At 33.3% G+C, this 26814-nt stretch overlaps 1 protein-coding gene across 2 annotated transcripts in view; it reads left to right on the plus strand.

The window, feature by feature from the left end:
- LOC126744077 (diacylglycerol kinase eta) overlaps nucleotides 1-26814 on the plus strand; it is a 764865-nt gene that overhangs the window by 569858 nt on the left and 168193 nt on the right. For both annotated transcript variants that reach the window (XM_050451425.1, XM_050451426.1), the window contains exon 11: nucleotides 3439-3609. In XM_050451425.1, the coding sequence (XP_050307382.1) occupies nucleotides 3439-3609 (171 nt within the window). The remainder of the gene's footprint in view (nucleotides 1-3438; nucleotides 3610-26814) is intronic.

The raw sequence follows: 26814 nt of genomic DNA on the forward strand, positions 1-26814 counted from the left end.
GATTTTGGGTACATATTTTTTTGAAAAGAAGAGATTTCGGAGAATATCATTATTTTTTTTATGATTTGCTGGAGGACGAAGCAATGTTTTTCAAATATTTTAGAATGAAAATATGTTCAGGGTGATTTTGTATAGTATCATGCCTCCGCCCTCTTAATTTTTTGATATCCTACTATTTAGAAAATAATTTAAAGAGGATGGTTGTATCATTACCAGAACTGGTTTTTGCGCCATCTCAAAATTATCTTAGCTGAATTGCGCCTCAACGTTGGTATACTATCAAATTTTAAAAGTTTCTGAACTCTACTTTACGAGATATAGATAGCCGGCATTCGTTGTGGGACACCCTGTATAGAGTCAAATAAAATAAATTATAACATAACATTCTAACGTGCATTTTAATACGTGAAGTATATAATAAGCTATCTTTTTTGTGTATTTCTGTAAAAACATAAATTATATTCAAAGCAAGAGTTGTACACCACTTAACACCAAAACGAGAACTTTCACACTCGCACATTTCGCCGACCAAGTTGGCATCCTCAGATAATTAAAACTGAGTTTTAAAATTTCCTGATGATGCCAACTTAAAAAACAATCGTTTTCTTTCCTTAAATTACCATGATAATGTGTTTTGTTTATCATACAATATTCTAAAACTGCGAACAGCTTCGATTAAAATATTGTTTGACATATTTATCAAATCAACGGTTTTTAAAATTCTTTGAAACAGTTCCTTACTCTATGCGAAAAAATGCTAAAATAGTCGCAGACTTTCGGTGCAATCGGCAAAAGTTGCCCTCCCCACAATATGAGATCGTCGCCGGAGAAAACCAAACCGACCGAACGTACTGAACCGATTCAGTGCGCGCGGCCCCATTTTAAATACATGTGAAGCAAATCCGGCTGATTGTACCGACCGTGCCGAGACGGTCGATGCAGATTTAGTGGGCGCCGTGCTTAACGAGTCCAAGAGTATTTACTCGTGTCCTCGCCAAACTGCGTGAAACTGGTAGTGTACCCAGCAGATTTTAAACCGAACGTGCAAATCAACAAAACTTGGATGAATTAGAACAGATCCTTGTGGTGGAACGTAGTCCTGATACGAGTACACGGAGAATTGCTATACGCATCGGTGTTCCTCACATAAAGGTATGGCGGATATTACACGAGTAAGATTTGCATCCATTTCATGTACAATGGGTACAAAACCTGAAACCCAATGATCTCGCTAGTAGATTGTAATTTTGTCATTGGGTAAATGAATCAACCTTCACTCCCGACGGTATCAACAATACCCACAACTGGCATCGGCGGTCTCATGAAAATCCACACGCCGTTGCGAAATCGAATTTCCAACATCCAAGAATCCGTAAATGTGTGGTGCGGAATTATTGACAGAACATTGCTTGGACCCGTTGTATTACCACAGCGTCTTACAGGAGCCGGGTATTTAAATTTTCTGCAAAACCATATGCCAATAGAGGATATTCCTTTGAATTCAATAATGAATATGATTTTTCAGCACGACGTACATTACAGCCACCAAGTTACACAAAACTGGAATCAAACATTTCTGGGACGTTGGATCGGCCACTGTGGTCCCACCAGTTGGCCACCAAGGTCGTCGGACCTAGATTTTGGATTGTGAGGATGGCTGAAAAATTTAGTTTATGAAGAAAAAGTAAATACGCGAGACGAGTTAATCCTTAAAATTATGCATTGTGCTGCCCGCATTAAGGAATGTCATGATGCCCTCCAAAGAACTGCATTCGAAGTTATTCCTATACTCTATTTCAGAAATGTATAGAGCAATAAAACCTCATTAGGTATGCAAAAGTGGTACTGGGTGATCCACCAATATTTTATGCCACTACCTTAGTTAGGTATTAGTTTCAATGTAAAATTCTTTCTTTTCGTCGAGTGCAGGTAGTGCCACCCGGTTTTGGGTCAATTTATGAGTTTTGCCCATTGTTATCCACTGATAAACATTGAAAACGATTCGCCAAAGAGGTGCAACTGGGACTTGTTTTTTTATGAGACTTAATATTATATGTTACCTTATGATTTTTACCTGTCCCCCTTTTCGCATGCACATCCCGACTGCTCAAACTTATGCCAGATATTATAAATTGTTTTAGCAGTAGGGACTTGCTGATCAGGATATGCAAATATAAAACGGGCGACAACTTCTTCTGCACTATCCGCATGACAATACCATTTAATGATATTAATCTTTTGATCAACAGTAAATACCATTTTTATTTTATTACTGTATCCGTCTTCGTACCAAAGGTTGAAATAAATTATAAACATAATCGGCTAACACGTACATAGGTATGCGAGGAATTGCAACCGGACTTTAACCGGACTGATAAGCGCAACGACGATGCGATAGCCGCCCAGGGTGGAGCCACCTCTGTTCTCGCTCTACTCCGTCTCCTTCTTACACATTACGCAAAAATCATATTCGAAATTTTTCAACCGCCGAACGTGTATACTATTATAAAAAAGATTGGTGTTAAAAGAAAATGCGTTAATAAGAAAGCATTAATGCGTGAGAAAATGACAGCATGTGGAACTAACAGAAATTTTCAACAGTATTGTAGACTGTCATCAGACAAAACCCTTTATTGACAACAAGGAAAACAGTGCCAGAGATAAGCGGACTAAATTGAATTAATAGAGCAGTGGAACATTCATTGATGTTCTCTATTGTTGAATATTAAATTATTGAGAATGATGTTCTAGTGGAAACGTACGACTATTTCTGTTCTAGTTGTTCATAATATGTATAGTTAAGCAAGTCTTACGCTTCCCAATTTTTAGTGATAATGATGATATTATGGATTTAGACTGAAAGAAAATATTTTTTTAAGCAGGATTAACAGGACGTACATTGAAAAGTAAATTGTTTAACAAATTGTTTGTAAATTTTCTTTACTTCTAAATGAAGTATTTAATTATAAATTTCAGATTATTTCACGGTATTCGAATATTGATTCCAGCTCCCAGCTAACGCTCTCCCCTAAATAAGCTGTCACGCCTTTTCTAAGTAATGTCTTACGCTATTCCTCGTGCCGAAACCGCACGTACATATTCCCTAGCGTAACCTTGACAATGAAATATGATTATTTTACTAAATTGAAGGAAAACTTTAGACATTGTTTAATAAAATTGAAGGAAATTAATATATATATTTAATAAGAGATCCGTACTTATTTTCCTAATTCAAATTTAACGCCACGAAAAACTCTGGGTTGCGACAATTAAATTTAAAAATACATTTCTAAGCACCCATACTCTAGCAGCGTATATAGAAACGTAGAGGCGTTTTGCCTGAATAAAAACCCACTCGCAAAAATATAAATTGTAAGATCGCGCCCCCATGAAAAATAGCATTTTTACCGCACCTTAACAATAATTCTTCGTTTCCAGGATGACACGGACAGTGAAATATCGTTCGACCGCGGGAAATCCGAGAAAACCGAGAAGGATTTGAGCAATTTTAACTTTCGCAGGCACCGTAGAACATCGAGATTTATGGAAAGGGAGAAGGACGCACTCAACAACCGTGCAAATAGCTTGAAAAAAGCGTTGAGAAGTTTGGTAAGTGCATTTAAAAGGGGAAACGGGAATTATTTGTCTATATATGTTTTTTTTGAAATATTGACAACGGTACAATACGAAAATAAATCGAGCAATATAAGTAAACATTTTTTGCTTCGATTTGAAAACTTTTTAAATTTTATTTTTGTTTTTGAAGTTTTTGACTAAAAACACAAAAATAAATATAGGATGGAAAACATCAGAAAACTTTGATTATTCGACGTTCTCCTACGTATAGTGACAGTTTATATACTGAATATTGTAAAGATTATTAAGTAAAATTTAAAAACAAAAAAGTAAGAAATATGAATTGTGAACTTATGAATAAAGCTATTTAAACTTCATTTATTGGTTATTCCTTAAACTCTTTAGAACATAGCTGCTAATACCTTTGCAGTGAAGTAGTAAGTGGTCAAGATTTATAATTATTTATTTACATGATAGGTGTCACTACTAGTAATGGTTCTCATCCATTTCGAAAAGTATTATATATACCAAAAATATACCACCGGCACGAAGGCTACTCCTGAAGAAATGGAAATCTCCTGGCTACTAAATGAATAGTAATATCACAAATATCTTGCCACACATCTTAATCATATAGTATAGACCACATTTATTATAATCACAATAATTTCATCTATACCGAATTTCATCTATTTAAATTGGCACAAAAAATTTAATAGCAAAATTCTTAGAGAAATGTAAAAGTTTTTCAGAAAATTCACATTAATTCATAATATTGACTAGGTTGATATTATTGGTACATTGACGTTGAATTGCGAGATTGTGCAGGTTCCCGGTTTCTTTCGGTTGCTTAGGACAAAATTGATCTAAAAATTAGAATGAGACTTTATTATGTATGAGGTCTACAATGGTTGGTTGAGCAAAATTTGGTGCTCTTTCTTTGCATATAAGTTTATTGTAGGTAAAGTGTAATGATGCCCTATTTCAGTAAAATTGTAAACAAAGTAACTGTCAAACCGAAATATTGATTTTCTTCTTAAGATTTTTTCTTTAAGTTTTATTGTGCCTGGTACATACTTACACTCCTACCTAATTGAAGCAGGAATTGTCTATATTTTCATCAAGATTCTAAGGTTTACAGACGATTTAAACATGGTTAAATCTATGTAATGGTAAAATCATGGTAAATATAGTAGTGTTAAAATTATGGTAATTTTGACAGATTTGGGTTTAGGGGTCATTTTTGATTGCTGATTTCGCTGTGAGCAGATTTAAATGTGAAACACCCTATCTAGGTCTGATTTTTTTTTGTAAGTTAATTTAAAGTTTTGCCTAGGGCAGTTTTAAAGAAACAGACTAAAGAACTTTTAGGATTTCCTGTGTTATTTTTAGATGAAAATCTGAAGGTAACATTCCAACTTAGGTAAGTTGCACATGTTCATCTCAGTTTTGTAGTTTTTCTTATAATTCATTAATTGTATTTATTTTAAATTTAATTTAAAGTTTATAAAGACATCCAACTTTTTAAAGTAAAATATTACTGAAAATTATTTTGCTTATCTCGGAAATGCCTCAGTTAGGTTTCTCACATGTGGTTTCATTTTTAAGCCTTTTATGTACCTTCTTGTAACTACGATTTGAACCTCCTAATCTATTTGTTCAATAGTTGCATCATCCACTTTCCCATTCTATTTAATTTTTAATTCCGATATTGTGAAAATCTTGATGGATTATACTACAAACCCATGGTCTGAGCCCCATCGAATACATTTGAGCTGCTTCTGGCATCCGTCATAGGACTTACTGATGAATAGGTACTGACTGATTACCACTGAAGATACACTGTCCTTCCTGAGGCATACCAGGTGGGCCTCATGGCCGTATAATTATTAACCAGGGTGAGAACAAATAAATAGGTACAACAGATTATATAACTATTTTAAAACACCACACGTAACAAAAACACCACACACATGATGTTCGCAATTTAATACTAATTTAATTAATTTATTGCACATATATTTACTGGTTTTACTTAGTTTTTTAGGCAATTTTTGCCCTATATTTTTGCTGAAAACTGGGTATATACGTATATCCGAGGTATATTATAAATTGTACCGTATTTATTTACGCATAAACCATCGGTTTTTATCCTTTTAACTTTTAGAACTCTATTTAGTTCTACCGAACTTATAAATTTCATAGGGTATATATATTGTTTCTTTCTTTATTTGGCCTTTGATTCATTGAAGCTGGACTTAAACTTGCTAGTTTAATGGCTCTGCTACGAGGCAATCTGCCAGCCCGATTTGGAGATTCGGGAATACCGTCGGGTATGTACCCTGTGTTAAAATAGGTGATATAAAACAAACACGTTGAGTATTCAGCACAGACTACTGTGATATTTATTCATTGATATATGACGTACACACACTGATATTGACAGTATTGATAGATCTTGAGGTATGACACATGACATTATAACTAATGAGCTTAAAGGTGGTATAGAGTATTTCAATACTCATAACATATTATTACAACACCCCCACTTATTGACATATCAAAACACGAGTCTGTACATTTCTACATTTATATTTTAATTCCCAAACCCAAGAAGATTAATATGTTTAAGAAGTTTAATATGCTTTAAATTACACAATCATTTTGTCAAAACATCGGAAATCATATTATTACTGTTCAAGTACTGCAACTTAACAATCCGGTCTCTTACAACATCTCTTATGAAATGATGCCTGATGTCAATGTGTTTTGACCTACGATGAAACATTGGATTATTTACAAGTTTCTGCGCACTTTGACTATTATTATATAAAGTAACACATTCAGAAACTCCAGTTAATTCCTTTAGTAATTTTTTTAAGTAAGTGACCTCTTTGCAAGCCTCTGATAGGCCCATGTATTCAGCGTCGGTGCTGGAAAGTGCAACTGTAGGCAGCTTCTTGCTTTCCCATGAAATTGCCCCTATAGACAATTTGAAAACAAACCCCGTATAAAACTTTCTGACCTTAATATTCCCAGCCCAATCAGCATCTACATATCCTTCTAAGCCCTTATTATCCCCTTTAAAAACGAAACAAAAATTTTTGGTCCCCTTTAAATACCTTAAGTTTCTTTTTACATATTTCAAATATATTTTAGTACTACAGTTATTAAATTGGCTCCAATAACTTACAATAAATGCTATGTCCGGACGGGTAAGTACAGCCAAGTACATCAAGCTATCCATCAACTATTGATAAGGAAATATCCTAGAGGTTGCTATTAAATTCCGTATATAAAATTCCGTATCTTCGCTATTAAATTCTACTTTTAGGTTTGGCTCAATAGGAGTACTTGCATTCAGACATTTTAAATCTGTTTAATATCTCCTTAATATAACCCTTTTGACTTAACTTAATAGTTTTATTTTCCTTATCCCTGATAACTTCTATTCCCAAACACTATTTCACTTCCCCCAAGTCCTTTACTTTGAACTTAGCACTTTTTCTTTTTTACCCTTTTACTTTTAGTTTTATTCCCAGAAAAAATAAAAAAACATCGACAAATATTGCTATACAAGTCATATCCTTTTTATAAACACAAGGCTCATATTTTGATTTCTAAAATCACAAACTTATTAAAAAATCATCTGCTTTCTTGTTCCATGCCCTGGAGGATTGCTTTAAACCATAAATTGCACGCTTCAATTTACAAACTTTATTTTTATGAATATCTGCCACAAATCCTTCAGGTTGAGTCATAAAAACTAACTCCTCCAAGTCACCATTCGAGAAAGCAGTAATTACGTCTAAGTGGTAAACATTCAAATCAAGTTTTGCAGCTAAAGCAAACAAAAGCTTAAGCGTCGAGTGTCTTACCACAGGTAAAAATGTTTCTTCATAATCAATGCCTTTCCGTTGGTTAAACCCTCTTATTACCAATCTAGGCCTAAACCCAATTTTACCTTCACTGTTCACCTTCCTTTTAAAAACCCATTTACAGTCCACTATGGTTCTATTATCCGGCTTGTTTACCAGATCCCAGGCGTCATTCTCCTTAAAAGACCTCAGCTTGTCAAGCGTTGCCCTTCTCCAATTCTTACCATCTGGTCCAGCTAAAACTTCATCAACACTGGATGGAACTTCATGCTAAGATTTCTTCCTATCCCAGCTCCTTCACCATCATTTTGTGTGCACATATATGTCACAAAGTCTTCGAATTCCTTGGGTTTTGGCTGCCTCTGTGACCTCCTGCTGGCCATGTCTGCCTCTTGCATACTCTCCTCTTCCTTAGGATATTCATAGTCACTGTCACTATCTTGTGCATCTTCATAAGACTCTGAAATTTCTGATAGAATACTCGTATCAGCCCCCACTGCAGCTGACTCCTCTGACTTGTCATTTTCAAGACAATCCTCCTCCTCTGCTTCTTCACTAGTGAGTGCATAGACCTTTGGACTGTCTTCCATAATAATCACATCCCGGCTTATTACTACAGAGTCGGTATTTGGATTGTACAACCTGTAGCCTTTAACTGTCTCATCAAGACCTACTAAGACCATTTTTTCTGACTTTTTGTACCATTTGTTCCTTTGAGCTTTAGGAACGTGCATCAAGGCTGTACTACCAAATATTTTAATGTGACATCTAAAGGTACTATCTATCAAGGTACTGTTCATCCGTTCAGATAGTTCATTTTGTTCAGGTGTGTAAGCGTTAGTCTTTTTTTGATTGAATATTCCATGCTCAACTAAATAAGATTCAAAGGTCTTACTGCAAAACTTTCCACCATTGTCGGACCTGAAAATCTTAATTTTCTTGGAGGTTTGATTCTCTACTAACTGTTTAAATTTTCTAAAACAGCCAAATGTTTCATCTTTAGAGTTTAAAAAATAAACAAAGGCCATACGAGAATAATCATCCTCCAAAAGTAAAAAATATCCAGACCCACCTATGGATGTAACCTTCATCGGTCCACATAAGTCAGCATGGCCTCCAAAACACTGCTAGCTCTAGAAGCTCTTTTTGGAAATGGCAGACGTGATGCTCACCTCCACAGCATGTAATGCAATTGTCCTTTCTTTTATCTAGGTCACCAGTACACTCCAGCCCCGTAACAGCCGCATTTTTCATTTTTCTTAAATCATGAGAATTAATGTGCCCTATTCTCCGGTGCCAAACTTACAACTTGCTTCATTTTCAGTACACTGTGTCCTGACATTCAGCCAATATACATTATCAATCAAATCGGCTGTAGCTACTAGTACATCTTGCTTATTAAAAATCATGCAACCATTTTTTACAAATTCTACTCTGTTGCCAGACTTTATTAATTGACTAACTGATAACAAATTAGTTGTCAACTCAGGCACACAATAGGCCTTTTTTATTGTGACATCATGCACCTTACCTCCGGCCACTGTTTTTATGAAGACCTTTCCTTCTCAGCTTACAGGTCTTGAATCACTTGCTGGCTCCAGAGTCTATGTACCAATCTTGCTTACTAAATTGGCCATTTAAAAAAACCATACTAAATGCATTGGTCACACCCCTGCCAGAAGCATTCTGAAATTCAAAGTTTAATGGACACTTTACATAAAATGGCCTAACTGCTTACACTAATAACACTTTAAATTCTTAAGTTTATCGCTCTCTTGACCACCTTTGTCATTACCTCTTTTTTTGAAAACTGGCAACACTTCCATGAACCTTACTACTCAAGAAAGCACCTCCATTTCGCTTCTCGATATCTCTCTCCATGTCTAACAGCTTTGACTTTATGGCATCTGTTGTTATGGCTATTCCTGAGTGCTCTATAGCCATAATCATAGGGAAATATTTATCTGACAAACCTGCCAGAAGCAAACATCCTATCCACTCATCGGTGATCTGAAAACCAGTGCCCTTTAGCTTTTGACCCAGTTCAATTAGTTGGTTTACGTATGACGCCATTGACTCACAGTTGTGTGAGAAACAAATTGATTCTCCTGCTAAGTCCTGAGTTGTCAAACAGTGCTTTCAAACGGTCCCATAAATCCTTTGCGATTTCAGCCTCTTTTACATGCACATACAGAGCCGCATCTAGCGTTAAAATTTACTTAGCTCGTGCCTTGGCAACCTTGGATGAATCCGTTTCAGTCTTGATGATGCAATTCTTCAGATTGTAAAATTTTTAACAACAAATGCCCAGTCATGATAATTATCGAGACCCATCAGCTTCGGAACACTACTAGTATAGTTCGCAGCCATTTCGCGTGCACTCAACAAAACAAATCACCAATTTATTTGCGGGACTGGGCCCATAACCTGTTAAAATAGGTGAAATAAGACACACATGTCGAGTATTCAGCACAGACTACTGTGATATTTGTGGATTGACATATGACGTACACACACTGATATTGACAGTATTGACACATCTTGAGATATGACACATGACATTATAACTAATGAGCATAAAGGTGGTATACAGTGTTGCGATATTTCAATACTCATAAAATATTATTACAACACTCTGTTCCCCGAATCGATAATTTTTACTACTGTTAATACTGAGATGCTCGGTGACACTTCTCCCATGCTGCATCTGGCCTGGCTATGGGCGTGAATGGGTTCAGTTACCACTGGCATAATCTAGGAAAGGGTTCTAAAGAACAGAACGACCACCGTTGTTGACTGGGTGAAGGCTGACGCGGAACTGGGTTTGATATTTTCACTAAATTTAATTCTTAAATGCACGTTACATCCCACGGCAAGGGGTAGCAAAGGGTTTAGGAATCCGAAGGATAGAAAAGGAATAAGAACGACCCAACGACATTGAAGTTTAAGCATTGATAATTAGAGCCATTAGAAGTTAGGTTATTTTGACAACTGTAACATTTCTCCTTGTAAATATACTAAGACTGAGTTTACAGATTATCTTTTATGTTTCATTTTGCTAACCTAAACTAACTGTTTTTTTATCTAGTAATATGTACTGCTTTTGATTCGGGGCAACATTTAGGGCCATATCAAGGCAAGATTTAGGGTAGTATGAGGATAGTAAAGCAGGGGGCGCTAATAGGTATACACCCCACTGCCGTGGGCTAGCTGGAGCCTTAATTGGTAAATAAAAAATTGAATATAATAGGGTGAAGGTAAAAAAGGTCCTATTTCTCCAGAAAATTCCTAATTTTTATTTTGTGACGACCGGTTTCGCCATTACAAAGCTTGTCGCATCATCAGGTCGAGGACTAAAAATCAAAAAAAAAAAAAAAGGGGGGGGGGGGGGTGGTGTAAATGGATAAGGTCCTAATAAGCACGCTCACTTATTATTATAAAAGAACTAAGGTACTTACATTATAAAATTTTAAAATACAAATACACTTTTAAAAGGTTTTTTTAAAAAACATACACCGGACAATATAGTTAAAGCGTAATGAAAACAATCATAATAATTATTATATCCATTCAAAAGGAACAAGCAAAGGTATTTAGTTAAAACTTATAAAACTATATAAAAATCATACAAAGAAAACTTATCTTCATAAAAATAACAGTTAAATTCCATTTGCGTACCAAAAAAAACACCAGGTAGCGGTACTCTAGTGTAATTTGAAGGGCAGGTTGCTGTTACAATAAATAAAAAAACAGGTGGCTCTAGCGGTTGGAAAGATAGGAAAAATTGACAAATTTGGCACAATTTTTAAGTTTGACGAATTTTAACTAACTAACTACTTTAAATCTAATAAGATTCTAAATAATAACCCTTATAAATCAAATATATTATTCAAATTCAAAACAAATTTATTTATCATGAAGGTAAATAAATAATTATATACAAAATTGTAGCATAATAATATACATATTTTGTACAACCTACCAAATACATGATAAATAGGACCATGCCTCGATTATAGAGAACCGTTTACACAGGTTCATCATAAGATAGAACCTGTGTAGCATAGCCCTTCAAAAACTTTAAAAGTAAAAAGTAAAAAAAAAAGATTTTCTTAATTAATCGAGACATGCATGTGTTGAGTATCATATTTAAGTATTTAAGTAAGGCGAAGCAGGCGGGGGTTCTGGATATACGGGAAAGGTAAATTAATTAATATTTATAACAATAATAAGTAGACAGCAATAGAAGATCGAGCGGCTCAGCTCGATCGAAGTTGAGAGGCGACAAAAACAAAAGATTTTTGAAAATTTGCTGTTCTATGTTGTGGTATTCTAAATAAATTTATAAATCTAGTGTTATGCTCATGAAGAAAATTTGTAAAATTGTTAGCTAAATATAATGGCTCCCTAGTTTTTATAACTTTATACACGAAAAAATACATGTGATATTTTCTACGATTTTTCATATTTAGAATTAAGTTATTGTTTAAATAAGAAGAAATGTGACTTCTAAATGGAATTTTGTAAGCAAAACGCATACAACAATTCTAAAGTTTTTGTATTGAGTAAGCGGAGTCTTCAGTCAATGAATCCGAATATACCACATCATAATAATCAAATAAGGATAAAACAAGTGTGTTACATAAAAAATATTTAGTTTTAGGAGGTAAATGATTTTTTAAGCCGTAAAGTTTTCTTAAGCGGATGTATGCAATTTGGAGCTTATTCTTTATATGTGTTTGAAATGAAATACCGCTATCAATGTATACTCCTAAGTTTTTGACCTCTTGTACTACTGGTAGCTGCTCATTAAGAATTTTTGCATTTAAAGTTGTTGCTACATTAAGGGCGTTCTTTCCACCACCCAGAAAAATTACACATGATTTAGACGAATTTAATTTCAAATTATGGTCGCAGGAAAAGTTATCTATATTTTCTAAATCCTTATTAAATTGTTCTTCTATTATGGGTAGAGTTTCACGTGAAAATGAAGTATACAGCTGGGAATCGTCAGCATATTTTTGTAACATCGAGTACTTTATGCAGGATTTCATATCTGCAACATACAATGAAAAAAGCAACGGCCCCAAAATTGAACCCTGGGGAACACCGGTAGATACAGGATAATAACTTGATTTTTCAGTTGTAGAAGCCTTGTTGATTACTACGCAATTCGCTCTATTATTAAGATATGACTTAAAGAAATCAATCGCGTTATTCGAAAAACCAAAATAATAAAGCTTTGCTAAAAACAATTCGTGGTTTAAAGTATCGAAAGCTCTACTAAAATCCAATAATCCAAGACATGTTATTTCCTTTTTTTCCTCATTTATCCTACAGTTATTAAGAAGGTGTACCAGACTCGTGGTAGTGCTAAAGTTCTTTCTAAAACCCGATTGGCAGTCCGGGATGATATTATAAAAATCAACAAAGCTGCATATTTGTTGGTGCATAAACCTTTCTAAAATTTTGGATACCAGAGGCAGTATACTAATGGGTCTGAGGTCTTTAAACCCTTTTGGATCAGCTACCTTTGCTAGAGGTTTCAAAATAGCTTTTTTTCCAAATTGTAGGATAAAAATTTTGTAATAAGCAGCTATTTAAAATATTTAATAATGGTTTTGTAAGATATGGTAGGCACATTTCTAGATCTTTTAAGCCTATGGAGTCTTCACCTATTGCGTTACAGTGTATTGTTTTAATGATTTTAATTAATGTTGGCTCATCCAATTGTGTAAAATTTTGGTAAGACTTTGTGTTAAAATACCTATTAGCTTTATAAAAATTAAGTTTTTCATTTGAAGTTGTATCAGCTGTAGTATTTAAACCTGAAAAATAGTTCCTAAGAGCAGTTGCATTTAAAAACTTGTCTGGTAAGCCAGAATTCCTCTTACAGCCAAGGTTTAATTTTCTTGCAGCATTCCAAAATTCTCTTCCATGCTTTTATGAGATTGTGTTGAAATAGGTGATTTTTTCCCTCGCAACAGCATGCTTAGTGAAATTCCTTAATTGCCTATAGTACTGGAGGTGTGCTTCACTTTTTTGTTTCAAATATCTACGATGAGCCTTATCTCTTTCTTTCATAAGAAATTTAATATTATTTGTAATCCACGGCGTAAACCGTTTTTCTTTTACCTTTTTGGATAATAGCGGAGCATGTTTATTTATTAAAAATAATATATTCCTATTAAATATGTCAATCTTTTTATCTATATCTTGTGTATAATATATATTATCCCATGGTAGCTGTTCTGCGTCTAAGTTAAACTGATCGCGATTTATATTATTATAATTTCTATACTGGATGTATTTAACAGTATCACGTCCCTTGGCAAAATCCAAAACAGTATATACCATATTATGGTCTGAAATGTCTGGCGAAATACTTACTGAATCTAACTAACCTGATTTTTTTATGATTGATGATTGGTTTGTGATCAAAACATCAATGAGGCTAAAACTGTTTGTAGCAAAATTTATTCGAGTAGATTCTGTCTTAGATTAAAAATTTCTAAGAGTCTTTCAAGTTTTTTTTTCGGTGAATGTTGTTTTAAAAAGTCAATGTTAATATCTCCAACAAAGATAACCTGATCGTAAAATGGCAAGGATAAGCTACATATTTCCTCTAACCAATCAATAAAATGATCCGCATTAGATGAAGGCGGACGATATACAGTTGTAAACAGAATTGATCTTTTATTTATATTAAGTTTAATGCTAGCATATTCAAAATCAGCTGAAATTACATTAAAATATATATTTTCATTTTTATATTTGTTTTTAATGTATATCCCTACGCCTCCACCCCTTCCTACTCGATCTCTCCTAATAAGTTTGTATCCAGGAATTTCGAAGCTACTGCTGTCATGCTCAGGAGTTAACCACGTTTCTGACAGTCGGTATTCATCGATCGAATATTAGAATGCCCAACAGAAAAATTCATACCTACCCTCTTATAATCTTGATTAATCAAATTATCTTGCTGATTAACCGCTCGTATTGCTGTATTAACCGCCCTCACCCCATAAAAAATATCCTGACCCACGCACATCCACCCACCCCCTTCGCCATGACACTAAAACTAACAAATATTTAATACAAACTATCAACCATACATTCTCAAAACATAAATTTAATTGAAACAAAATGCTATATTATTAATTATATTATTATAGATACATAGATGATTGTATTTTACTGTGGAATGGTAGCAATCAATCTTTAAATTCGTCCATTAAACATCCATTTTAAATTAAAATTTACACTAGAAACAGAAACTTATAAGACAATAACCTTCTTAGACTTATGTATTAAAAATATAACTAATAGGCACGTTTCTAAAATTTATAGGAAACTTAGCCACACTGTTACAATTATCCACAGTAATTCATTCCACCCCTTCTCACATAGGGTAGCCGCCTTAAATAGCTATATGAATAAAGCTTTAGAGATTCCAATGTCTGCTAAATGTAGAGAGAGGTTTAGACAAATAGCCATTACACACAACTTCAACCTTAAATTGATGAATAAAATTCCAGAAAAGCCTTTATTTCTAATAATCAAATGGTTTTAGACAATCAACTTAAAACAAAATATTTTTCACTAACATATAACGGGGTTGTTTCATATAAAATACAGAGGGTTCTTGTCTCTGTTAATGTTGATATTGCTTTTAGAACTAAACATACCTTAGGTGGATTTTTGGTTAATAATAAGGATTGGACAGATATTTTAAACTGTAAAGGCATTTATAAACTTCAATGTGAGTGTAGTTGTTTTTATCTGAGTCGAACAAAGCGTAGCTTTAACATCAGGTTTAGTGAACATGATAGGTGCATTAGGCAAAATAATCGAGTCGTTATTTGCAAAACGCATTATGGAAACCGGACACTGTTCAAACATACAACAAGACCATGTAATTTTACACAGAGTACAAAACCGCGACAACCTAAATAACCTAGAGCTTTTAGAAATACAAAATTTTTTTAACAAGGCAAAAAAAATCACTCAACGTCCAAATTGATTTCCCTGAAAATAAACTGATTAAAATATTAATTATCTAGTAATTGTCTAATATTCTTTTAACCCCTCTCTTCCTAATTTTTGCCTTATGTTAAAATTTGTTTGCTTAAAATTCGTCAAACTTAAAAATTGTTTCAAATTTCTCTATTTTTCCTATATTTCCAACTGCTAGAGCCACTTGTTTTTTTATTTATTGTAACAACAATTTGCCATTCAAATTACACTCCAGTACCGCTATCTACCGTGTTTTTTGTTGGTACGCAAATGGAATTTATTCTTTGTATGATTTTTAAAAGTTTTAACTAAGTACCTCCACTTGTTCCTTTTGTACCTCCACTGTGTTGTCTGTGTATGTTTTTCAAAGAAACCTTTTAAAAGTGTATTTGTATTTTTAAATTTGATATTTTTTAAGAAATTTATGTTTGTCGTGTTTTAGCCATCGTATATTTGACAATTTTCATTTTAACTAATGTAAGTACCTTAGTTCTTTTATATAAGTTCTTTAATAATAAGTGAGCGTGCTTATTGGGACCTAATCCATTTGCCCCAATCCCCCCCTTTTTGATTTTTATTCCTCGACCTGATGATGCGATAAGCTTTGTAATCGCGAAACCGGTCGTCACAAAATAAAAACTAGTAATTTTCTGGAGAAATAAGACTTTTACCTTATTAACACAGCTCCAGAATATGAACATAACTCTACAAAAATAAAAATATAATAATATATTACTATATTTTTACTACTTACTACCTCAAGGATTTCTAAACCTTATACTCTATGGATTACCGAAAGCGTTAAACTCTTTATAAAAGAAAAAAATAAAGCGTTATGGAGATTTAAAAAGTCTAAGAGTTTACCCGATTGGCTATTCTACAAGCAATTACGAAATTCGGTGGTGGGGATGATTAGGCCGGAAAAGAAAGCATATTTGGAACTTCATCAAAAAATCAGCAATAGTAAAATACTATGGAAAGCAATAAAAAACCTTGTTCTCTCAAAATTCTTCCAACCGTTCTATACCTGTAAACCTTCAAAATCCTGATAAAATAAATGATTATTTTTTATCAGTTTATAGTCCTTCAGATAACTGCCCAGAGACTGTCGAATATTTTCTTAATTATACATTTAGTCCTGATCTCCAATTCTCATTTCGCTTAGCCTGCCTGTGGTAGTGACGGCATCTCAGTGAATATGTTCCAACATTATATTCATCATCTTGCTCGTGTTATAAACTCCTGTTTGGAAAAAGGTTGATTTCCTGATGTTTGGAAGACTTCTCTCATAATGCCTTTAGCTAAAGTAACTAGTCCAAAGGACTACTGCGACCTTAGACCTATATCCATTATTTCGAAAGTTTTGGAAACGTTTATTCAGACACAGATTTATGATTTCTTTATCACAAATAATATAATCTTGCAGGGCCAGTCTGGTTTCCGAAAGCGGCACAGCACCTCATCTGCCTTGTTAAAAGTTACTTAAGAAATCATTGAGGCTTTGGATAGAGACGACGCTCGTATTGCTTGACTTTTCTAAAGCTTTCGATACATTGGATCACATTTGCTTTTAGCAAAATTGGCCTATTATGGATTCGATAATAATTCATTAACTTCTTTAGGTCGTATGTTTCTGAAAAAAAGCAACTGGTGGTATTAGAAAATCAAGCTCAGTCAAACCGCTCCTATATAAGTTCTGGGGTACTACAAGGATCCGTCTTGAGTCCTATCTTATTTCTAATGTACATAGCAAACATGTATAAGGTTGTTAAATATTGTATTATTCAGGGCTTTACGGATGATACGCAAATTTATTATGTTTTTAAAGCTGATGACGTATTGGAGGGTTGTAGTAGAATAAATGAAGATTTGTCATGTGTTTCAACTTTTTCATGAAGCAATAATTTAAAATTAAATCCTAGCAAGTGTTCTGTAATGTGTTTCTCTTTAAAAAAAAAGAAAAAATTGTCTTGGATAATTTACAACTATTTGTAAAATACCAGCTGAACCATTCAATTTTTGAGGATAACTGAGTGCGAAATTTAAAACTTGTTTCCCATATAATGGAAAAGAAGATTCATCTAAAAATAAATTATTTCGTAAAAAAATTTCGTTTGCTTTTTTCACCATAGCTCCCTTGGAAAATATCTCCTAAGTTTTGAAATATTTGAAACCTTTATACCCATATTTTTTTTTTAAATACTAGTAACAGTTTTATAGTCTATACTAAGTTCTCCTCTCTGACACTTCTACTTGATCGTGTTGAATCCATTCCATTTTTTATAGTTAAAGATTTAAAAGATGGACACTAGTATGCACTAAAGTGTTCTGAATAAGGCGTACTAAATTATAATCAAAGATTTTTGACTATTTTTTGAGATAAGGAGAGATTTACAAACCATTATAGAGAGCATTACAAACCATTCTTTTCTTTATAAATTTAAAATAATTTTATGTGCAAGGAATTAGTCTATTTTTAAATGTAATTAAAGACAAATCCCTACATTGTACTGCCGAATTACCTTCATAAAACAAATATTAATTACAACTTATTTAGGAATAATTTTTCTAAAAACTAATTTTCTTATTCATTGTGGATGTTACCTTTAGGAGTGGTTCTAAAAACTTGAAAATAATTTCCAGCAATTTCTCGTCGCATCTGTGATAGGGCCATACAACTAATCCTTTTCGAGATATAACCTTAATACTACCCCAGTACTTTCCGGATGAGTCATATACTGCAAAACAAATTTAAAGTAGGAGAATCGTAATATTAAATCAAATTTAGAAAATGAATAAACATTAGGTTGTTATAGAACTAAAATTAATTTAGGAATCTATATCATTAGAATATTTTTTTAAAGTTGTCTGCCAGAAATGCCTCTATATATAAGAAAAAAATTGAACCAGTATATTCTTACTTCTACTTAAAAATAAAAGTAGGTAGGTCCTTTAGAATTCTGTCCGGACAACTAGGATAACTATTTCTTACTTTACTTTTACTGTATTTACGTCAAGAATTGCGTTTGCATCATTCCGGTGAAAATCTTTGTGCTCTAATAAGAGAAAAAGAATCTAGATAAATACCTAGATTGATGATAATATCTAGAAATTTATTTTGGCATAACTCGAATAGATATGAAACACGTTCATTCATTTAAATTCCATTTTAATTTATTTAATCCTAAGTTAGAAAAATATCACATCTTAGAAGATTACCTTCACTAATAAGTATAGTTAGAGTAGAGATAACTTTTTTCTAATTAAAGGATATAAACCAATACAAGTTTATAGGGAATTGCATCTCATGCCCACTTAAGTTATGCCAAAAGTTATTTATTATGATAAGAATTTAATAATTTTTTTTCCAATTTATTGGAAAATGTCCTTAAAAAGTGATTTTTAATTACATTGGAAACCTGCAGAGTATGAGTAATGAACCCATAATAACCTGCTGAGTAATGAACCCAATATATTTTTATCATTATAACGTACAGTGTAAATACACTGTACGTTATATTTTACTCTATATTTGCTCACGTTCATTAGATTTTTTGTAAAAATTCAATATACACGCACAGAGAAGTTGTCTTTTAGATAGAGCCAGAATAACTATATGCTTTGGATCAGTCCACTGTTTTAGTCAAATAACAATTATATAACACTGGATTATTTATAATAAAAAATAAACTTTTCCGCCATCACCAGGTATATAAAAAGATAAGCATAAAAAATACACTTTTTAAAATTTACCACATATTTCATTTTAGTTATACATAGCCTTGCAATCCGTTGTCGTTGTCAGAAAGCACATCAGTAACAAAGAAAAGATTAAATACACACATCAAAATGGTCTAGGGGACAAGGAAAAAAAGCTGTTTTATCTTTAGACGTATAAATGTGTTTTTAAGATAAATTGTGGTTATTATTTGTTGGACGTTCCTTTGAACATTTCTTATTATATTTATCACATTAAGTTTTTCTTGTTAATATTAAATAAATAAGTTAAATTCTTCAAGGCGTACTCGATATATCGAAAAATGTATTCATTATAATTTCTGCTGCCAGTGTATTGAGAGTTATATGATGTACGTATTTTATAGGGTGGTATGAACATCTGCACAAGATGTAAATTCTACCTATATATCATAATTTTTATTTTGTGAAGAGCACTGTAGGCAGATCTTGGCAGAAATTTGAAAAGACTAGTAATATGAAAGAACAATGTACTGGTCCAACAAAAGCAAAATAATCTCTACATAATAGGTTTATTTGCCTTCAGGTATTAGAAAATCCCAATATCACTGCCCGCCAGAAAAGAAGTGAGCTTCAAAATGTTCATAACGTTAGTTTCACTGCTCAAGCAATAAGGAATAGGTTATAATAATAATAATAATAATAATAATTATAATAATAATAATAATAATAATAATAATAATAATAATAATAATAATAATAATAATAATAATAATAATAATAATAATAATAATAATAATAATAATAATAATAAATCGTCTTTATTTAACAAACCCTGCAAATTACAGTATTTGCCTGAACAGGCGAAGATTAGCTAAAAGCTACTCTTTATCTCTTAACCTATCCAGTTTAAAAAAAAATAAATAAATAAACTAAAATTAATACTACTTTAAAGTAAAACATATGTTCCATCAGCTAAGTAACAATTAAATAAATTAACCAAGAACAACCAATCATTGCTGTTCCAAGAATAGATCTTTATAGAATCTTCGATAAAAATAAATGGTAAAATGAAAATTTGGCCTAAAATGATTAAATAGAATGGCAGCTTGATAGGTGAAAGAACGTTCAAATATTGATGTAGTATGACGTGGCATTGAAAGTATATTATACCTTATATTACGACTATGAACCTCAGTTCTGTAAATCATCTTTTCACACAATGACACAGGTGTGCATGTTTTAAATAGGCGATATAAAAATACTAATAAATACAACTTAAATATATTCACAATTTTTAGCCATTTAAGTTCTAGTATAGCTTGTGATATATGGTCATATTTCCTAAGATTATTAATAAAATGACAACATGTATTTTGAATACGCTGCAAGCGATTTTGCGTTTTTCTATCTAGACATGGGTAATACACAATTATACAATAATTAATGATAGACATAACCAAGGATTCAGAAAGCTTTTTTCTTGTTGTGTAATTTAAAATACTTTTATTTCCATAAAGCATTCGCAAGCGTAAATAAAATTTTTGTAATAACATATTGCAGTGATCCCTAAATCTGAGAGATGTGTCAACAATGAGACCCAAAATTTTTACGTGATTTGAAAAAGTGAGAGTAGTATTATTAAGCGTAATATTAAGTGTATTTTCTATGTTATGCCATTGATTGCGACCCGCAAACAATAGTACTTTAATTTTAATAGGGTTAATCTGCAAATTATGTTCACTGGAGAAATTCATTATCTGCTCCAAATCAAAATTAATAGAGTCTGCTGCAAGCTGAACATTATGTGGATTAAATAGGTGAAGAACCTGAGTATCTTTCGCATACAGGTAGACGTCCGAGTTTAAGGCTACGTTAAGTAGAACAGAGGTATAGATTAGGAACAAAAGTGGCCCCAATATAGATCCCTGCGGTATATCGGAAACTATTACTTTTGATTCAGAATATTCATTTTGTACCCGTACTCGCTGCGACCGTCTCCATAAATACAATTTAAAAAACGATAAGACGGAGTCATCACAACCAAAATAAGAGAACTTGGCAACGAGCAAGTCATGATCAATCAAGTCAAATGCCTTTGAATAATCCAGTGCCACCAAAATCACAGCCAACTTTTTGTCTAAGGCTGTAATGATATTATCTGTAATATTTAGAAGAGCACTAGTAGTGCTATGACCTTTTCTAAATCCGGATTGTTGAGCTGGCAGAATATTAGTCTCACAAAGTTGATCCATTAGTTAACTATGTACTATTCTTTCCAAGATTTTAGAGACAAGAGGCAAGAAACTTATGGGGCCGTAGGTCTTGAACATTTTTGGAATAAGGAACTTTGGAAACTGGGCAGACTATAGATTCACGCCATGGTCTAGGAAAATAACCAGTTTCCAGGCAAGTGTTTACAATGTGAGTAATATGATTAATAAGATGTGGCAAGCATAGACGCAATATATGAAGAGAAATTCCATCATTTCCAGCTGCATTGGATTTAATATCATCAATGACTTTAGAAATAGTAATCTGGTCCACCAGGGCAAAATAAAAGGTGTCTGCGCAAAACTTATGGTTTTGGTAATAGTTAATTGTGTTAAGACAAGCATTTGACTTATTGAAAATGCTTATGAAATAGTCATTAATTGTATTGGGCTGACCTAGCTCAATTGGTCGTTCCGATTCTGTTTTTGTTTTAATATTTAAGTTACCTAAACCTTTCCAAAGTCCCTTACCAGATTTGACAGCTTCCAACTGGTGTAGATATGCTACTTTTTCACGCCTGATGGATGCAAGGGCAAAATTTCGTCTATCCTTGTGAAGACTCCAATTTTCAGGTGTCTTACATTGTTTATATTTCGTAAGTGCTCTATCCCTTTTATTAAGAATTAATTTTAAGTTATCTGTTAGCCATGGGGCTGGCTTCTTACTAACTCTAATTTGTTTAAGTGGGGCATGTATGTTAAATAAGAAAGTTATGTTATTTTGCAAGAATAAAACCTTTTCGTTTATATCTTTAATGTAAAAAAAGTGGTCTTAAGCAATATTTTGCAAATCAGTTTCGAAATTAATTAAATTAAAATTCTTAAAACAATGGAGACTAATAATTTTTTGCTTCGGTTTTTCCATTTTTATATCTAAAGTACAGAATGACATCTAGTTATGGTCACTTATATTTGAATTTATAGTGCCACTATTGTGACAAATATTTCTGCAACTTATAAAAATTGGATCAAGATATGTAGCTGATGAGTTAGTTATACGTGTAGGCTCATTTATAAGTTGATTGAATCCGTGAGCATCTAGAACATTGAATAATGAATTTGGCTTAAGCATGTCAATATTAAAGTCACCCATTATAATTGAAAAGTCATAAAAAGTAAGCAAATTAGGAATGTATTCATCAAAAAATTCAAGAATATTAGTAACCCTTGTGTGGGGAGGACGATAAATCATAATCAATGCTACACTAGAGACATTTAGTTTTAGTTTTAGAAAAATAAACTCAAAACTTACATCGATCACGATGTTGACAATCTCACAGGGAATGACGGACCTTACATAAACCCCCACACCACCACCTCTCCTGTTAACTCTATCTTTCCTATAAAATGAATAGCCGGGTAAAGATACATTATTGGATGAGATAGCTGGATTTAACCAAGTCTCTGATACTCCTATAATATCATATACATCAGTTAACTAAATTATTAAGCTCTGCAATGCTAGGCAAAATAGATCTAACATTTATATTGGCAATATTTAACAAAGAAGGCGCATTTTGAACCACTTAAGAACAAAGAAACAGAAATCAACAGTTATAATTAATTTTAGATCTTAGTTTCGAAAGATAACCTACATATACCGGACAATCCTTGTTATAAGCGTAATGATCGATTGGTGATTTATAGTCTAACACAATTTATACCTTCTATCCTTATATCTTCTCACTGGACTTACACTCTTTCAGATTATGGTCCTTACTATATTTGCGACAGATATCCTTGCGCTCCCTACAGTCCCTACTTGTGTGGCCGTATCCACAGCAACGGTAGCACTTAATAACACGTAAATAGTCCTCAATTTTAGATTTCCTCCATCCAATAAAAATAAATTCCTTTTTGAGAAGCATTTCCCGAACCGTAGGGGAGACTTCAATTACCAAGTCATATATGTTATTCGAGTGCTTTAGCTTGGTAATAAACCTGATTTCAGAGGAAACAGCCTCCAGGCAGTAATGTTAATGATTATCTGCTCAGGTGTTTCCAATCCCTCCAGTCGCACATCACTTACAAGTAACCTTGGATTGTATTTTAGAGCTTCATCAATTTTGTATTTGTCGCCTACTGTAGCACTTAGAGAGGTTTTTAAAGCCTGTAACGATTTATCATCCTGACAATGGACAGCAACACCCCCACGTATTTTCCTGGTGCTATTAATACAAGCCTTTATATCTCCTGGATTGATTGAATGTGCTATTTCAGCCAAGATAGTGTCCTGACCGTTTCCGTGATTGTTTCTGATAAGAAGAACAAAACTTGATTTTAATACATTACTATATAAGTTAGTAGCTGCTGTAGAGATATAGTTACTACTATTTGGAGGTGAGACGTCTCTTTGACGATTTGGAATCATGTAAATTATGAGAATTAAGCACTGTTTTTTGCAACTCTATAGTATATTCAGAGCTTATAAGCAACTTTTTGGTTAATTCAAGTTCTCTCTTCAGACAATCCACCTCCTTTTCTAGCAAGACACTATCACAGCTGGTGGCGGTTGAATTAAGAATGTGCTTTTTGTTACAATCATCACATAACCAGTGCAAGTTATCAAGACCATCAACGATTATTTTAAGCCATGAATCTCTAATAGCCACGCAAGAAGCATGAAATGTCAGCAAGCAGCCACTGCACTTAACAGACCTATTTACAACAATAAAATTGTCCTTGCATTTACCACATGTATCTACTGTGATATCAGAAGGCATATTCTCATCCCCAAATTACCATGCTCAAATACCAACAGACTCCAATTACGATGCAAAGATTGCGTCAGGAATATCTGCACAATCCGGCAGCAGGGGCAAGACCAAGACAAAACCAGAGTTACTGCCCCACTTGAGCATTGATATTTTACTATCTCTAAGCGTAGCAGGAACGTTGAATAAAAGCAATCTTAGGTTAGGTTAGGCCAGTAAAATGCTTACCAGATAAATGTTGTTTTTAGGTTCTGAATGCGAAAATTCGCTGTTTTATAAGCGGATACTAGAAAACTATTAAAGATTAGTCTATGTCACTTTTTTTATGAAATCTATGTCACTTTTTTTATTGGTTGAATAAAAATTTAAAAGTTCCTGATATAAAGGCTGATTTGAGATAGTAGAGATAGAGAGTATAAAAAAATTGTTAAATTGATCAACATCATTAAACTGCATCGGAATATCTTTTTTCTGAGACGGAGTTAGTTTATTAAGTTCCTCCCATTTTTCTCGAGTACTGCAATTTTTAAATTTATGCTTATAATAGGCTTTGCGTTCCATTCTTATTGAAGCTGTTGTTAAGTTTCTTAATGATTTATAATATTCCCATTTTTCTAGACGTTTAGTGCGTTTAAACTGCTGAAGAGCTGAATCTCTTAATTTATGCATTTTCTTAATATTCTCTGTAATCCAGGGTAGGAAGGGTTTTTTAGGCAATGTAATTGTTTTAAGAGGAGCGTGAATATCAAATAGGCTAGTTACAGCGTTGTTAAGAAATACGACTTTTTGATTAACATCAACGATATTGTAAACATTATTAAACGGTATCGATTGAAGGTCATTCTTAAATAGGTTCTAATGGTATTTACTGGCGCTTAGTAATTTTTTTAATCCCCTCTCGATCTTCTGGGTTATTTTTAAAGTTTGTAGTTGGTTATCCAACCATTATCTCGGGCGCCACCCTCAAGTTTAATGTGGATGAGGGATCACGGCCTATCGGGTAGCTTTAGACAGTGGACAAAGTAATCCAGGTCTTCTGTGTGAGTAAAACTTATTATGATTAATAGTTTTACTCACACAGAAGAATCATATTAAACTAATATAATTTTGTTACAATGTTGCTATAGGCAACATTGTAACAAAATCATATTTATTCATCCCCAAATCTAACATGTCATCTCTTTGCTAACACTTCTCAATAAGCCTTACATACGGCCAAATTCAATACGGTACGGTGCGGAAAGAGGAGGGGTGCAATGAAGAGAACCCATGTCGGTAAGCAAAATGTAAAAGCGGTACGGTAATGCATGGCAGTGAATAAACGGATCAGATACAGCTCAGAGAAAATAAATCATGAAACGGTCGGTATTAATCGGAATGGTAAGCGGTAAGTCACCCACAGGATATTTAAGCGGTCTTATATGGAAAATAAATGTGCTCGCTCGTAACCTTGGCCAACTCTCTTTAAAATGTCGGCAGACGCGATCTTAATTATGTAGGTAGAAGATGGCAATGTTGTCAGGTTGGGAATAATGGGATAATACCCAATGCAGGGTGCTACCTGGTAACGGTCCGACACGTAGACCCCAGTACTTTTTAAGGAATACACAGTGTTACCCCGTAAAGGTCCGGCACGCAACCCCGTGTATCCCGTAGACACTAGGAATAGGAATTGGCCTACCTTCTTACCTATTATACTTACATGCTGACAACAGCAGCGGAGTGAAGGAGTTGACGGCGGCGGAGCGATGTACGGTACTGTGGGGCTTACCTCGGTCGGTTGCTGCGGTCGGTCTTGTCGGTCGGACTGCTACTCAACTACTTTACTTTGAAACTGACATTTATTTAACTTAAGTTACAGGTTAATCTGAAAGATTCATGCCTATTTGCCTAACTTGCGTATTTCTTAAAATTTAAGGGAATGGCTACTTTGTGCAAAGAGCAGGTGGCCTTTGCGTGGAGTGTGGTGGGTTTACTTAGGCTCCCACGGGGTGTATGCTCTGCAGCAGCATTTGGAGCTGCTGCCACAGAACACAAATATAGAGAAATGTGTGTTGCCTAATGAACAGACAGAAATTCTGTTGACAGCTTTATTGACGTTGTTGACAAAGACGAGGGCATCCATCTTGGGTGGCGTGTGGCGGGAAATTTAAGCTTGATCTATTGCCTGATATTTAAATTACAAGTAATTTGCAATTGCATTACAAAGTTGATGCGTTAACTGACGAGTGATGAGATATATTTAAATTTTATTTTATTTAAAAAAAAAACAATATGCTTATCATTTTAGAAATACCCACATTTAATTAAAATCGTTAATTTTAAATGTTGAGAAAAAATAAAAATATTGCATCTCAGACATCCCTCATCACTTTAATCAAGAATTAACACATCAACTAAAATATTATTTAATTTAAATTTGGTTCTCAAGACATTGCTTATTTAAGATATTTAGCTATAGATACTTACCAAGAATTATACATTGGCCCGATATAAATTTATAATAAAAAAAAACAAAGCTAAATTGTCTTTTAAATGTTTTATTTTAAGATGAATTAAAATAAATTTAACAAAGGATTTTAAAATGCATAAAAAAGTTACAATATATTCTAAATGAAATACTGCAAACTGTAAGTATGGTATTAATAACATCTTTTATGT

Source organism: Anthonomus grandis, chromosome 13 (assembly GCF_022605725.1).
Source record: "Anthonomus grandis grandis chromosome 13, icAntGran1.3, whole genome shotgun sequence".
Lineage (NCBI taxonomy): Eukaryota > Metazoa > Arthropoda > Insecta > Coleoptera > Curculionidae > Anthonomus > Anthonomus grandis.